Source organism: Scyliorhinus canicula, chromosome 25, assembly GCF_902713615.1.
Source record: "Scyliorhinus canicula chromosome 25, sScyCan1.1, whole genome shotgun sequence".
Taxonomy (NCBI): Eukaryota; Metazoa; Chordata; class Chondrichthyes; order Carcharhiniformes; family Scyliorhinidae; genus Scyliorhinus; species Scyliorhinus canicula.
The window spans coordinates 16,050,619-16,066,834 of record NC_052170.1 but is presented as its reverse complement, the minus strand read 5'-3'; the positions used below and the strand labels follow the sequence as shown (position 1 = coordinate 16,066,834).

The 16,216-nt window shown below is 49.6% G+C and overlaps 2 protein-coding genes across 2 annotated transcripts in view; both read right to left on the bottom strand.

The window, feature by feature from the left end:
* Positions 1 to 260: 260 nt before the first annotated feature.
* Positions 261 to 9,935, bottom strand: LOC119957246 (adhesion G protein-coupled receptor E2-like). Its single transcript, XM_038785090.1, has 5 exons — positions 9,886 to 9,935; positions 8,473 to 8,564; positions 6,962 to 7,130; positions 5,119 to 5,220; positions 261 to 1,627 (listed from the first exon to the last, which is right to left on the bottom strand). The coding sequence occupies exons 3-5, from the start codon at positions 7,127 to 7,129 to the stop codon at positions 1,544 to 1,546; spliced, it is 354 nt and encodes a 117-aa protein (XP_038641018.1). The 5' UTR covers position 7,130; positions 8,473 to 8,564; positions 9,886 to 9,935; the 3' UTR covers positions 261 to 1,543.
* Positions 9,936 to 10,112: 177 nt separating this feature from the next.
* Positions 10,113 to 16,216, bottom strand: part of LOC119957011 (adhesion G protein-coupled receptor E1-like) — a 48,907-nt gene continuing 42,803 nt past the window's right edge. The window contains exons 12-14 of the mRNA XM_038784593.1: positions 14,110 to 14,313; positions 12,644 to 12,879; positions 10,113 to 10,302 (exon numbers count right to left, since the gene is read on the bottom strand). Coding sequence (XP_038640521.1) covers positions 10,113 to 10,302; positions 12,644 to 12,879; positions 14,110 to 14,313 — 630 coding nt within the window. The remainder of the gene's footprint in view (positions 10,303 to 12,643; positions 12,880 to 14,109; positions 14,314 to 16,216) is intronic.

Sequence of the window (16,216 nt, the reverse complement as noted above, 5' to 3'; positions counted from 1 at the left end):
ATTGGCACGTGGCGCAGTGGTTAGCACTGGGACTGTGGCGCTGAGGACCCGAGTTCGAATCCCGGCTCTGTGTCCGTGTGGAGTTTGCACATTCTCTCTGTGTCTCCGTGGGTTTCACCCCCACAGCCCAAAAATGTGCAAGCTAGGTATATTGGCCACGCTAAATTGCCCCTTAATTGGAAAAAAAATAATAATTGTGTACTCTAAATGTATATTTTAAAAAATTTGCAGTACAACGTCATGCATTAATGTAGGTTCACTTGTTGAAAGCATTCTGATTCCAGGATTGGCTATAATTTTCCACCCCAGTATTGACTTCAATGAGATGTAAAATGAGCGATAGGGAGATCCTATCAATATCTTGACGGGTGGACTGGGTTAAGATTGCCCTGAGCCCTGTAGAAGAATCCTTCAGGCTTTATGGACTCACATTGAAATGTATACGGTGGTCACATGTATCACAATTGTCTGGAAGCACCTCAGATTCCAACTTGATTGATGTCGACAACCTAAATACCATTGCGCCATTTGTAAGGACCATATTGAAATGTCTGCAATGTTCTTTTGATTGTTCTATCCACGTAGAAAACCTGATTATCATTGCACTCTGCCCGATGGTCATTTTACATAGAATCACTACAGAGCAGAGGGAGGCCATTCAGCCCATCGAGTCTGCACCGACCCTCGGAAAGAGCACCCTAGGACCACCCTATCCCCATAATCCCAGTAACCCCACCTAACCTTTGGACACCAAGGGGCAATTTACCATGGCCAATCCACCTAACCTGCACATCTGTTTGAAACGCTTGCAATGGTCTTTCCGATATTTTACGGATGAAGTACATTTTCGCAACAACAGAAAAAAGATCATATCAGACAGGAAACGTTAACTCTGTTTTCTCACTCCACAGATACTGCCAGACCTGCTGACTTGATTGCGACTAGGGGCTTTTCACGGTAACTTCATTTGAAGCCGACTTGTGACAAGGAGCGATTTTCATTTCATTTCATTTCTCAACGTTTCCTGTTGTCCAAGATGGTCCTGGCTTCCTCCAGTTTAACAGTTGGTTAAATATGACTTCAATCCACTCGGAGTCTGACTTCATTCTTCCTGACGGTGCTGTCGGGGTGCACACTACATGTTGCTGAGGAATCCTCAGCTGCCCGGGCCCTCAGTTCTCGATCGCTCTCCCCATACCTCTCCGCCCCTCTCTTCCCCTTTCAGACGATCTTCAAAACCTGCAACTTTGGTCAAGTTTTCCGTTACTAGCACCCACCATCTCACGCAGCTCCGTGTCTCATTTTCTTTAACAATACTGTGAAGTGCCTTGGCTGCGTTAACGGTGCTATAGAAATACAAGTGGTTGTCGAGAGACACAGGGCAAAGAGCAGCGATGTTACATGAGCATTACATTCAAATGATCTATTAATCGCAAATGGCAGAGGGCCGGTTGAAACTGAGCAAGGCTAGTCCTGAGGTTTTCCAGGGTGTCTTTCTTGTATCGTCGCCACAGCTCCAAATTGGAATTCCGTGATCCCTGCGCTAATTCTGCGGAGTTTCCGTCATGTCCGAGTTCATCCAGGAAACGTCTGGCTTCAATGAGTTTTCGTTCACAGTCTTCAGTACCTGGAAAAAAATAACATTATAGATTTTGCATCTTCAGTGTCCTCCTATCCATATCTTGCAACAGCTAAGCAATGCAGCTTGGGGGGGGTTGATGCTTGTTTACATGGCGTAATTATTGAGGTTCACATCACACATGACCATCAAAAAATATTCATCTGCCAAGGTCCCAAGTTCCAGAACCCCAACCCCCCCCACCTTATGTAACCTCGATCCCCCTCCTCCCTCTCTTTTGTCTTTCTTTAAGACTATCCTTAAAGCCTTAATATCCATTTGACTGGGTAAGGTGTCTTCCGCACGAGGTGTTGTGAGGGACCCCGTGGCTCTATTTCGAGGAAGAGTAAAATAAATCCCCCTCGCGCGGAGGCACTAGCGGCAAGCGATGAGGACGGCACTCAACAAAATAATTGAAGTCACACAACTGACCTCCAGGGGGTGATGTAACGGCAATATCACCAGGCTAAGAACAAAAGAAAAAGAAACAGGGGGAGGCCATTCAGCCCTTCGAGCCTGCTCCGCCATGTATTGAGGTCACGGTTGATGTAACTCTCACTAAGTCCACTTTCCCGCCGTCTCTCTCTGGCCCTTAATTCCCCCACTGATTAAAAACCTAGCAATCGCGGCCTTGAAAGCGATGCAGGACTCGGCCTCTATAGTTTCCCATGGCAAAGAATTCCCCAGTGATTTTCTTTGAGGGAAGAAATTCTTCCTCAAATCCGTCTTTTATTCTTCGGCTGTGCCGTCTGGTCCCACACTGACCCATTAGTAGAAACATCGAACTCTGTTCAACCCCCTAATAATCTTAAATGGCTAGTAATCCAGAAGCCCAGGCTACTTCTCTGGGCGCATGTGTTCAAATCCCTCCACTGCAGGTGGTGGATTCTTTATGCAATTACTTTAAGAACTGTTATGGGTCTGGGTTTAGAGAACCCCAAAGTGTATCATGGAGTTTCCCTGACCCACAACATTTACTAGATTGTGGTATGGGGAGCACACAGCCCACTCTACAGGTGTGGTACAGCAGAAATGCAAAAGTATTTTCTAAAACAAAACAATGTTTAATCTATCAACTCAGTTAACCTTTTTAAAACATACAGTGAACATCTTAGCAACCATTGATTCAAATACAACCCCCTAGGTATACAACACTAAGTAATTCTTAATAACTTCCCAAACAACATCTAGAAGACAAAAGGAACACCTTTAACAGAAGCACATCAGGTTTGCATTCACTACTGAGAACATTTATAATTCTGAATTCACCAAATGATCAAGAGATAGTCTTTTCATGGCAGAGACATCAACAGTACACCTGCTTTGTCTGGCTTCAGCTCCAACATTGAAAATGGAACCAAAAAAAACGCAGACGCGCCCAAGCTTTTCTCAAAGTGAAACTAAAAAGCAGAGCCAGAGCTCAGCTCCACCCACACTCTGACATCACTGCAGCCAGAGCTCAGCTCCACCCACACTCTGACATCACTGCAGCAACACGAGCAGACAGAAATTTCTTAAAGCGACATTCTCATGACAGTACTCAATAGTTGTAAAGATCTATCCGGCACGTTGATGCTCACCAAAGGAAGGAAATCTGGCATAATAATAATCTTTATTAGTGTCACAAGTAGGCTTACATTAACACTGCAATGAAGTTACTGTGAAAAGCTCCTAGTCACCACACTCCAGCACCTGTTCGGGTACACAGAGGGAGAATTCAGAATGTCCAAATTACCGAACAAGCGCGTCTTTTCAGGATCCCCGGAGGAAACCCACGTAGACACAGGAGAGAACGTGCCGACTCCGCACAGGGAATGGCCCAAGCCGGGAATCGAACCGGGGTCCCCGATGCTGTGAATCAACTGTGCTAACCACTGTGTCACCGTGCTGCCCTGGCCTCGCCTTCATGTGACTCCAAACCCACAGCAAATATAGTTGACTCGTAAATGCCCTCAAGGGCTCTTGGGGATGGGCAGAAACACGTTGTACAAAATATTTTTTTTAAATTACTCCCTGGATTGAGTGATGCTCAATGTTAAACAGTAAGGATTTCACCTTGAATCATTGCTAAAAGTGTCAACGGCATTAATAGTCCATTCAAAAGAAGTAATCCATTTTTAGAAGGACAGACATTGGGAAATAGAGAAGTTATGTTAAACTCAGCGACGTAGATGGGTGGAGATTACATAGAGCTTATTACATAGAATTTACAGTGTAGAAGGAGGCCATTCGGCCCATCAAGTCTGCACCGGCTCCTGGAAAGAGCACCCTGCCCAAGGTTAACACCTCCACCCTATCCCCATAACCCAGTAACCCCACCCACATTAAGGGCAATTTTGGACACTAAGGGCAATTTATCATGGCCAATCCACCTAACCTGCACATCTTTGGACTGTGGGAGGAAACCGGAGCACACGGAGGAAACCCACGCAGACACAGGGAGGATGTGCAGACTCCGCACAGACAGTGACCCAAGCCGGAATCGAACCTGGGACCCTGGAGCTGTGAAGCGATTGTGCTATCCACAATGCTACCGTGCTGCCGAGATGTTGGGATTGTTTTCCTGGGAGAAAGGGAAGGTTAAGAGGAGAGTCGACAGAATCATTTGGGGGGGACTGGTCAGGGTAGATAAGGAGAAACTGCTCCCATTGGTGGAAGGATCAAGGACAAGGGGGCACAAGTTTAAACTAATTGGCAAACGGTCCAATGGCGACATGAAGCAACACAGTACCACCAAGCGAGTGGATAGGAGCTGGAATGCGCCGGCAGGGAGTGAGCTGGGGGATCAGGTTCAATCAGAGCATCCAAGAGGGAATTGGATCGTTATCAGGGGCTGGATTCTCCGGTCCCCGAGTCGTGTGTCTCTCGGGCGCCGGGCCGTTCGTTGGCAACGGGATTCTCCACTCCGCCGCTCGACAATGGGATTCCCCATTGAAGCCGCCTCACGCCGGGGGAAAAGCGAACCCTGACGGCCGGATTGTGGGGGAGTCCACAACTGAAGGGCCACAAATGTCAGATGGTCATCAATAAACCTGATAGGGAGCGGCACGGTGGAGCAGTGGTTGGCACGTCTGCCTCACGCCATCGAGGACCCAGATTCGACCCCAGCCCGGGTCACTGTCCGTGTGGAGTTTGCACATTCTCCCCGTGTCTGCGTGGGGAGGGTCTCACCCCCCACCATCCAAAGATGTCCAGGGTAGGTGGATTGGCCATGCTAAATTGAAAAATTAACATTTAAATAAAATAAATCTAATAGGGAGTTCAGGCGAAATGTGTTTACCAAAGAGCGGGTTAGAATGTGGAAAATGTTACCACAGGAAACAGGTTGGGGTGAATATTACAGGTGTTCTGAAGCTGGATAAACACACGAGGGAGAAAAGGACATGTAACTGGAGTTAGAGGAGAAGGAGTTGGATGGATTGTGTTGAATGTATATTAGCCTGATTAGTCTGTTCATCTGCTGCAACGAATAAAATAATTGGTCCATCCTTGGTACTCACCATCACGTTGGCCGTGGTCAAGGTGGAGATGCTTACATCTGACGTTTTGGCTTTGTTTGGTCTGTATATCCTGTCGAAGCACTTCCAATATTCTTTCCTCACCTGGGAATGTAACACAGTGCAGGAACGAGAATAGAATAATAATCTGTATTATTGTCACAAGTCACCTTATATTAACGCTGCAATGAAGTTACTGTGAAAATCCCCTCGTCGCCACACTCCAGCGCCTGTTCGGGTACACTGAGGGAGAATTCAGAATGTCCAATTCACCTAGCAAGCACATCTTTCGGGACTTGTGGGAGGAAACTGGAGCACCCGGAGGAAACCCGCGCAGACACGGGGAGGACGTGCAGACTCCGCACAGACAGTGACCCAAGCCGGGAACGGAACCCGGGACCCTGGAGCTGTGAAGCACCATTGATGAGGCAAAGAGACACTAAACTTTCCCCAGCACCTTCCCGTGCAATCAGAGATGGTGCAATATCTGCCCCTCTACCTCCACGTTTTGCTTTTGCCGAGCACTGCTTTCAGCACCACCTTTAATCCTCCACACTGCCATTGGCACTCCCTTTCTGTCATCTCTCCTAGCCCATACCTATCAATGGCCTTCTACTGTGCTCCACCGCCTCACTTTAGCTCTTGAGAAGCGTCAAACACACTCGAAACGTCAGCTCTGTTTCTCTCCCCACCGCTGCCCGCCAGGCCCTGCTGAGTATTTCCACCATTTCCAGTTTTTATTGCAGATTTCCAACATCCGCGGTATTTTGCTTTTACTTTAGCGAGGATGAAACCGTCCACTGACACGTGCCAAAAGTTAAAACCAATTTCTAATGGGCTTCAACATGCGGAATCCGCCAGCTGCGAAACATTGGACTGGATTTTCCTGTTCCAACACATGACAAATACCTCCAATTGTTGAAAATAACCACCAACGCTCCACAGGAACGTCGCAGCCTCATCGACGCAAGCGAGGACACACATTCACCCCATATTAAATGTTCAGTAATAAATGTGTCCCATCGCTTGTGAAAGGGAGGAGGCCATTCTCTGGTCGAAGACGGCCTGGCAGACAGGGATGGTCACTTCATTTCTCTTCACAAGGCACTGATATCTGTTTTCTTTCTTTCCCACACCTCCACCCTATTCCCGCAACCCCACTGGTCGTGCACCTGCATGACCACCGGGACCGAGGCGCTCACAGCGGAGGATCAAGGCACCCGACCGGCTAAATTTGTAAATTTTCACCAGATTGTAAACTTTAAATTCTCACATACCTGTAAATAGTTTTCCAACACTCCAGCTGGACCCTTTTTTAACAGGGGGTGAATGTGGTCGTCACCACTGTCTGTATAATACTTGTATTAGAGGTAATACGGTAAGGCTCCTGTACTACGGGTATGGGGGTAGATCCCTGCCTGCTGGCTCCGCCCAGTAGGCGGAGTATAAATGTGTGTGCACACCGAGCTGCTCCCATTTCAGTTAGCAGCTGCAGGAGGCAACACATCCCTGCTTAATAAAGCCTCGATTACCCTGTACTCTCGTCTCATCGTAATTGATAGTGCATCGCACTCTCACACAGGGATACTCTCGCACAGGGACATGCACACTCACATAACACACGCACACTTACACATGCACATACATGAACGTGCACCATATGCATGCAGTGCGCACACAAAGACAAGCACAAATCTTAAGTGTGCACGCACACGCGTGCAGACATACACAAATCCACAAAGATAAACATAATTCACTGAAACTAGTGATGAATGTGGAAACGGAACTGCAGCTTTCCAATCAGTGCCACGCGTTCTGAGAAAGTTCGAGCTCCAACGTTGCGTACCTTGTTGTTCAACAGGCAGTAAACGCAGAAAATGAATACACCCTGGACAACGTTCAGTGTGGTGAACAGATAGGACATGACGATGGTCCCCTCCCGAACTTGGAACACGCCGAAGACCCAGGAACAGCCCAGCAGCACAAACTGAGCCACTGCTTTGATCGTCAGCATCCTGTGAAAAGACGGGAGCAGGCTTTGGGTGAAAACCCCTCATCAACCCTCATAAACATTGGAAACAAAACGTTTATGCTACACCCTGTGGGGGAGAGTGGCTTCAAATGGCTCCCCAGGGCACCCCAAAATGAACATTATCCCCAAACATGGACAGTCCACTTGATCACGAAAGGCAACATGGGGACAATGTTTGAACCGATCGTGATCTGACGCCCAATTTGCATGCTGGATTATTGGATGAAGGTTCTGAGGAGAGACTCAGAATAAACCTGTTCCTTTACATTCTTGGGGCAGCACAGTAGCACAGCGGTTAGCACAGTTGCTTCACAGCTCCAGGATTCCAGGTTCGATTCCCGGCTGAGGTCACTGTCTGTGCGGAGTCTGCACGTTCTCCTCGTGTCTGCGTGGGTTTCCTCCGGGTGCTCCGGTTTCCTCCCACGGTCCAAAGATGTGCGGGTTAGGTGGAGTGGCCACGCTAAATTGATCATAGTGTCCAAAAAAGAGGTTAGGTGGGGTTGCGGGAATAGGGTGGAGGTGTGGGGACAGGGTGGAGGTCTGGGCTTGGGTAGGTTGCTGTTTCCAACGGCCAATGCAATCTTGATGGGTCGAATGGCCTCCTTCTGCACTGTAAATTCTATGATTTGGAATGCACTGCATGAGAGGTTTTTTTGGAATTTACCAATGGGATCTGCACATCACTGGCAAGACCAACACTGATGCCCATTTGCCATTGCAGAAGGTGGCTAGACTCAACCACAATGTTGTGGATCTGGAGTCACATGTAGGTCAGACCAGGTAAGGATGGCAGATTTCCTTCCCTACAGTGCGGCATGGTGGCACAGTGGTTAGCACTGCTGCCCTCACAGCGCCGGGGCCCGGGTTCAATTCTGACCGTGGGTGACTGTTAGCTTGGAGTTTGTACACACCCCTCCCTCCCACCCCCCCCCCCCCACCCCCCCTCACCCCCCTCCCCCCCCCCCGTGTCTGCGTGGGTTTCCTCCGGGTGCTCCGGCTGACCCCCATAATCAAAAGATGCGCAGGTTAGGTGGATCGGCCATGCTAAATTGCCCCTTAGTGTCCAAAGGTCAGGTGGGGTTACGGCGACTGGGGGTGGCGTAGATCCTAGGACCGGTGCTCTTTGAGGACCGGTGCAGACTCGATGGGCTGAATGGCCTCTTTCTGCTCCGTAGGGATTCCATGAAACATCACGGACCGTTCCCCATTCGACAATGACCAATCGCTGCTGAAAATCACTATCCAAATGTGACGCAGAGGAATTCTCAGAACTCCAATTGTTAAATAATGTTTCCCACATTTAGCAGTCAGTTTTCAACACCCACCTCGAGTCATTAATCTTTGAAACGTTTGCGTTTAGGCTGGAAATCTTTCCCCTTAGGATCCAGAGCGTAATTGAGAAGAGAACTGTGTTGACCTGAAAAATAGGATCATTCGGTTCACCGTTGTAGTTCCTCATCATTAATTTGGTGCTAAAATCCACGCTATTAACAGGTGACAATAGACAGTATGTAATGGGATAAAAGTGATTTCATTCTTGAGTTCTCCAGATATTTTTATTCAGCTCATGAGATTGGGCATGACTGAGGAGGCCCAGTCCTAACTTTATTTCCCGACTTATACTTAATTCAAGGCTCTTAAAATCATAGAAAATGCAATAAAAATACACTTCCTACTCAGAACAATTTCATTCAAGCCCCATTCCATTAGTTGCTCCAGGCTGACAGTCTAGTGTTATCGTTTGGCTTCCAACTATAGTGTTCAATTGCTCTGTGTTCGATTATGTGCGTCTGTTTACGTTTGATGCTCTCTGTGCCTGTTTGGTTAAGCATGGGTGAGGATTGGAGAAAAGCATGCAAAGAAAACCTGGAAACCGGGGACACAATTCTCCGATTGCGGGACAGCGTGTCCGCGCCGTCGTGAACGCCGTCGCATTTCACGATGGCGCGAAACTGATGCGGGTCGAATCGCTAGTGCCCGCACGTTTCGCGCCATCGTGAAACGGTTCCTGCCGCTGCAGCCTCACTTCCTGGCATGCACTGGGGGCGGCGCCAACCCGTGCATGCGTGGTGGCTTTACGGAACACGGGGGTTCTGGGGCCGGACGTGCCACAATGTAGGCCTGGGGGGGGGGGGGAGAGGCCGGCCCGCCGATCGGTGGGCCCCAATCACAGGCCAGATCCGATCGGAGGCCCCCCCTGGGGACAGTGCCACCCTCCCCCTCCCCCACAGGCCCCCCAGACCCTTCGCGCGGAGTTCCCGCCGGCAGCGACCAGGTGTGGAGGGCGCCGGCGGGACTCTGATTTTTCCGCGCGGCCGCTCGGCCCATCCGGGCCGAAGAATCGGCAGACCGACCTCGTACAGCGGCCCGCGACCAGCGGCGTGCCAAAACGTCACAGCGCCAGGGTCCCAGGTTCGATTCCCCGATTGGGTCACTGTCTGTGCGGAGTCTGCACATTCTCACCGTGTCTGCGTGGGTTTCCTCCGGGTGCTCCGGTTTGCTCCCACAGTCCAAAGATGTGCAGGTTAGGTGGATTGGCCAGGCTAAATTGCCCTTAGTGACCAAAAAGGTTAGGAGGGGTTATTGGGTTATGGGGATAGGGTGGAAGTGAAGAGCTTAAGTGGGTCGGTGGAGATTCGATGGGCCGAATGGCCTCCTTCTGCACTGTATGTTCTATGCTCGAAGAATTTGTACATCAACTTTGTGAACCGTCAGCTCCAGCCTCTGAAAGGTCTTACCAAAATTACGAAACACACCGGACCCAGGAAACTCCACAAAAAGCCCTTCTCCAGATTTAACCAACAGCTGTAATTAAAGGAACAGTTTTAATCCATGCAAGTGACTTTAAATCTACTGTACACTCAACAAAAAATTACAGTGGAAATTTCTGATGTAATCTTGTCGTGTGGTAATTACACCCTCCTGCCAGTGGGGGCGATATTTGTCACTAGGAAACAAAATTGCTTCATAATGGCAGGTGAATTACTTCTGTACGCCACCCTCCAATTACCCTCTGTCTCAAAGCTCGCTTCACCTGAACACCCCGCAGTGCATTATTGGTGTCAACAGTGCCAACTTTCATATCTCTAGCAACTTTTAAGAAGTAAATCATCCCAAGACACCTCTTAGGACTGTTATCAAACAGGATAATAACACTACAACAAACAGGGAATACCCGTAGACTTATAAGTCTTAATTTGGGCAGCATGGTAGCACAGTGGTTAGGTTCACGGTTGCTTCACAGCTTCAGGGTCCCAGGTTCGATTCCTGGCTTGGGTCACTGTCTGTGTGGAGTCTGCACGTTCTCCACGTGTCTGCGTGGGTTTCCTCCGGGTGCTCCGATCTCCTCCCACAGTCCAAAGATGTGCGGGTTAGGTGGATTGCCCATGCTAAATTGCCCGTAGTGTCCAAAAATGTTAAGTGGAGGTTACAGGGTTATGGGGATAGAGTAGATATGTGGGCTTGAGTAGGGTGCTCTTTCCAAGGGCCTGTGCAGGCTCGATGGGCCGAATGGCCTCCTTCTGCACTGTAAATTCTATGATTCTGAGAGTGTTTTAAAAGAGGCGAGAGGTTTGGAGAAAGAATCCCTTTGCTCCGGTACCTCGTGGTCGATGGGGCATATATACATACCAACCAGAAACGGGAGTAGGCCACTCGGCCCCTCGAGCCTGCTCCACCATTCAACGAGATCGGGGCTGTTCTGATTGTAACGTCAACCCCAGATGTTGGCCGACTCCTCCGATAACCTTTCACCCCCTCGTTAATCAAGAATCTAATCAGCTCTGCCTTTTGCTTAAAGACTCCGCTTCCACTGCCTCTCGGGGAGGGAGCTCCAACGGCTCACGCATCCTCTAAGAGAGAATAAAAATTGTCCTCATCTGTGTCTTAAATGGGCGACACCTATGAGAATTGAGGGTGGAAAAGGGCCCGGAATTGCGAAAATTTTGGAAAGTGGTAGAGTTGGGAAGAGGTGGGGGAGAAGCGGGGGGAGGAGTTGGTACAGTGGTGAGACCAAAGAAGAATTTGAACATGGGGAGGAGGATTTAGAATTTGAGGCGCTGTTGGACTCAGCGTGGGGGAAGCGGGATCAGGTGGCGACGGGTGAATGGGACATGGCATGACATAAGATATGGGTTGCACAGATTTTGATTGACACATGGTGGTCAGTAGTAGAGAGATAGTTATGATCACAGAGGTATACCCTGGGTTCGTAGTGGGTAGATAGATTGTTTAATCAAGAGCCTCGGGTACCTCGTCCATTCCTGGTCTGTGCACCTGGACACATATGTCAGAAGAATCTGAGCCAGAGGCACAGTAGACCCCCCGTCATCGCCCCCGTGAGCCTGTGCAGTGGCAGGAATGTGGAGTTGAGGGTTGTTAGATCAACCATGATCTCATTGAGTGGCGGAGCAAGCTCCGCCTCCAGGGGGCAGCCTACTCCAGCTCCCAGTTCAATAGACTAAGGATCAGGATCCGTTGCTGATTGCTTCTCTTGCCTTAGGATGGATACACAACCAATTTCAGGGACCCCACACAAAATACCCAACCCAGCATAAACCAGGCCAGCCCCCTCTATCCTTCCTGCTCTGTCGGGCTAATTGGAATGTCAGGCTGTGGTAGGGTGGTTGGCGGCGCTCGCATCTCTGAGCCTTGGACTCAAACCTGGAGCTTCTGTTCCAGAGGTGGGGGTGGGGTGGGGGGGGGGCTCCGCCACAAGACACCCCCCCCAGCAGATCTCCATTGTTGGGAGGGGCTGTCTCTCAAATGAGATGTTACACCCAAGGTTTCCGCGGAAAATATTGTGAATGCTGAAGATCTGAAGTAATAGCGGAAGAAACTCAGCAAGCCTGGCAGCATGGGTGAGGAGAGGGGAACGAGGAGAAAAAAGATCTCACAGCACTCCAGCAGAACAAGGGTGCTCTCCCCCTCCCCCCGTGCCCCCTGACCAACAATTACTCTCAGCCAACGCACAAAATGGACGCTCTTGCCATTCAATGAGTGTGTGAAATGAAAATCGCTTTATTGTCACCAGTCGGCTTCAAATGAAGTTACTGTGAAAAGCCCCTCGTCGCCACATTCCGGCGCCTGTACGGGGAATCGAACCGTGCTGCTGGCCTGCCTTGGCCTGCTTTAAAAGCCAGCGATTTAGCCCAGTGGGCTAAACCAGCCCTTGGGAGCTCGCTATGCAGAACCTGGGTTGCAGTGTTGCAGCGGCGACAGCATTGAGTCGTAAAGCACTTTAGGACATCCCAAGGTCAGAAAAGGCGCCACATAAATGCAGGTCCTTTTTCCAAAAAAAAAACTCCAATTCGCGCCGTCCATAGGGTCCACAAAGCTAATGGAATGCTCCCTGTTCACTAACCATGTTTGAACTCCTCTCCATGATGCTGGTGGCCTCCCCCTGCCCTCCCCCCTACCTCCCCACCACCCCCCCCCCTCCCCCCTCACCACCACCGCCCACAGCGCAGCGGCCATCTAGGCAGTCTCCATACTCACAAGGTATCAGTGCCATAGCCCTCGGCGTTCACAGCGGCACACACGACCACTATCAGCGCCGGGCACCCATAGCCAATGGGGTATATGAATCTCCGGCGAATGATCCGGGCTCGGGAGAAGTTCACCACCTTGAGGTTCAGCACCATGAGGCAGAGCTGGACAGCCTCCAGCAACATCCAGACAAAGGCTGCCAGGAACAAGTAGTGCAGACCGCCTGCGGCAATGCTGCAGAAAACCTGAACAACAGGAATGATTCACTTCAATAAATTACAAGGCTGTTATCACAGGGACAAAGACAGAAGATGACGGACAAACTCAGCAGATCTGACAGCGTGTGTGAGGAGAAGGGAGCAGCTCACATTTCAAGTCTGGATGACCCTTTGTCAAAGCTTTGCTTTCCGTTTTTTGCGTGAGATGCCAACATCCGCAATGATTGGCTTTAGTCTTTGTGCGATAAGGGCAGCACGGTAGCACAGTGGTTAGCGCTGTTGCTTCACAGTGCCAGGGTCCCAGGTTTGATTCCCGGCTGGCTCACTGTCTGTGCGGAGCATGCACGTTCTCCCCGTGTCTGCGTGGGTTTCCTCCGGGTGCTCCGGTTTCCTCCCACAGGTCCCGAAAGACGTGCTTGTTAGATGAATTGGACATTCTGAATTCTCCCTCCGTGTACCCGAACAGGCACCGGAATGTGGCGACTAGGGGACTTTCACAGTAACTTCATTGCTGTGTTAATGTTAGCCTACTTGTGACAATAAAGATTAGTATTATCACTGGCTGTTTGGCCAGAGTGATGAACTTGTGTCCCCTCTACTTTCATTGTCTTGTGATGTTAATACACCACCGATTGGCAGGGCAGGGCTTGACAGTCCATATATCCCCCCCAAAAAAACAATATTGCCCATGTTGGGAATCTGAAATACAATCGGAAATGAGGAAATACAGTTCACCTGGCGAGTGGTTAGGAATGCGCTGCCTAAGACTGTGACGGAGGCTCTGACATGGGAAGAGTGACTCGAGGGAGTGTCGAAGAAGAGGAGGGGGAGGCAGGTTCAATCGAGGCATCCTTCAGAGGGCCAGAATGGACCCAGTGGGCCAGTCTGAACCCCACGGCAGCCAATGCCCACTCAAGACCTTGCGCCCTCAAAATCCCACCCACAGTTTGGGATCAAGCCCGGCTTTTGGTGTTAACAGAAACAACTTGCTGGAGTTTGTAACAAGACAGCGCTGCCAATGAACAGGCAGACTTTGAAAAATGACCAATAAAATGCAGTCTTTCCAACCCCTATAAAGTATATTCTACAATCTCGTGGTCGTATTGGTGTGTGCAATGGGTTGACACAGATCTCCTGAGTCTTGAGAATTTAAATTAATATTCTGAAATTAAACTACGTGAAACCTAAATTCAGATGTTGGAGGTGACCGACGGTAAGGTGCTGTCTGCAGGTCGTATAGGATCTAAGGAACCTCACCGTGCGTTTATTAATGGATGATGTTACCAGGAACAGCACCTCCGCCAGGAACAGGCTCAGACACAAGTGGGCCCGGATGGTGGTGTTCAGGTTCTGAATGGATTGACAGCAGAAGAAGGTTGCCATTGACAGCAGCAGACACACCAAGGATATGGGCAATCCGATAAAGGTGATCCAGCTGAGAACGGAGCTGTGGAATGGAGCCTGCGGAGTGACGGAAGCAATATTAAACAAACTCAATGAGGCCTTCGGCGGTATCACCCCGCTCAAGTCAAACATTTTCTGAATTTGTGCTGGCCTGCTGTCCCGACGTCCATTGGACCTCACGTTGCGCGTCTCAATATTTTGTGTGCGTACGGTTTATGTCTGTCGGTGTGATTGCTCAGCTGGGAGCTTGCTTCTACTTTGCCAGAGTATGTGTGTGTCTGTGCCTGCATGTCTGTGCATGTAATCATGTCTGGGTGCGTCTGTGTGACTAAGTTTGTCAGTTCATGTGCATGCTTTTGTTTTATTCATTTAAGGGATGTGGGTGTCGCTGGCTAGGTCACCATTCATTGCCCGTCTCTAATGGCCCTTCAAGAAGGTGGTGGTGAGCTGCCTTTTTGAGCCACTGCAGTCCCTCAGGTGTAGGTGATAATAAGATGGGTGGAGTTGCAGATAGCGAGGGGGACTGTCAGAGAATACAGCAAAATATAGATAGATTGGAGAGCTGGGCGGAGAAATGGCAGATGGAGTTCAATCCAGGCAAAGCGAAGTGATGCATTTTTAAAGATCAAATTCAAGAGCGGACTATATGGTCAATGGAAGAGTCCTGGGGAAAATTAATGTCCAGAGAGATCTGGGAGTTCAGGTCCATTGTACCCTGAAGGTGGCAACGCAGGTCGATAGAGTGGTCAAAAAGGCATACAGCATGCTTGCCTTCATCAGACGGGATATTGAGTACAAGAGATGGCAGGTCATGTTACAGTTATATAGGACTTTAATTAGGCCAGATTTGGAATATTGCGTACAGTTCTGGTCGCCACATTACCAGAAGGATGTGGATGCTTTAGAGAGGGTGAAGAGGAGGTTCACCAGGATGTTGCCTGGTATGGAGGGTGCTAGCTATGAAGAAAGGTTGAGTAGGTTAGGATTGTTTTCGTTGGAAAGAAGGAGATTGAGGGGGGACCTGATTGAGGTCTACAAAATTATGAGAGGTATGGACAGGGCGGATAGCAACAAGCTGTTTCCATCTGTGGGGGTGTCAATTACAAGGGGTCACGATTTCAAGGTGAGAGGGGGAAAGACAAGGGAGATGTGCGTGGAAAGTTTTTTATGCAGAGGGTAGTGGGTGCCTGGAACATTTTGCCAGCGGAGGTGGTAGAGGCGGGCACGATAGCATCATTTAAGATGCATCTAGACAGATATATGAATGGGTGGGGAACAGAGGGAAGTAGACCTTGGAAAATAGGAGACAGGTTTAGATAAAGGATCTGGATCGGCGCAGGCTGGGAGGGTCGAAGGGCCTGTTCCTGTGCTGCAATTTTCTTTGTTCTTTGTTCTAGGTACACCCACACTGCTGTTAGGGAGAGAGTTCCAGGATGTTGCCCCAGCGACAGTGAAGGAGCGGCCGACAGATTTCCAAGTCAGGACGGTGAGTGGATTGGAGGGGAACCTCCAGGTGGTGGAGTTCCCATGTGTCTGCTCCCTTGTCCCTCTCGGTGGTGGTGGTCGTGGGTTTGGAAAGTGTTGTCTAAGCAACCTTGCTGCATTTGTGCAGTGCATCTTGTTGAGGGTATACATGGCAGCTAGTATGCTTCGGTCATGGAGATAGTGAATGTTTGTGAATGAGGTGCCAATCAAGCGGGGCTGCTTTGTCCTGGACGGTGATGGAACTTCTTGAGTGTTGTTGGAGCCGCGCTCATCCAGGCAAGTGGAGAGTATTCCATCACACTCCTGACTTATGGACAGGCTTTGGGGAGTTGGGAGGTGAATTACTCGCCGCAGGATTCCCAGTGTCCGATCTGTTCTCATAGTCGCAGTATTTATATACATATATGTGTATGTGTGCATGTGCATGTGTGTATATGTGCGTGTGCATATGTGAGTGTGCATGCACAAATGTGTG

Coding starts and splice junctions, on each gene's coding strand:
- LOC119957246 (XM_038785090.1), bottom strand. CDS start 7,129: ATGCTGACGATCAAAGCAGTGGCTCAGTTTGTGCTGCTGGGCTGTTCC. Junction 5,221..6,961: donor ACTGCCTGTTGAACAACAAG/GTACGCAACGTT, acceptor TTACATTCCCAG/GTGAGGAAAGAATATTGGAA. Junction 1,628..5,118: donor TGACCACGGCCAACGTGATG/GTGAGTACCAAG, acceptor ATTTTTTTCCAG/GTACTGAAGACTGTGAACGA.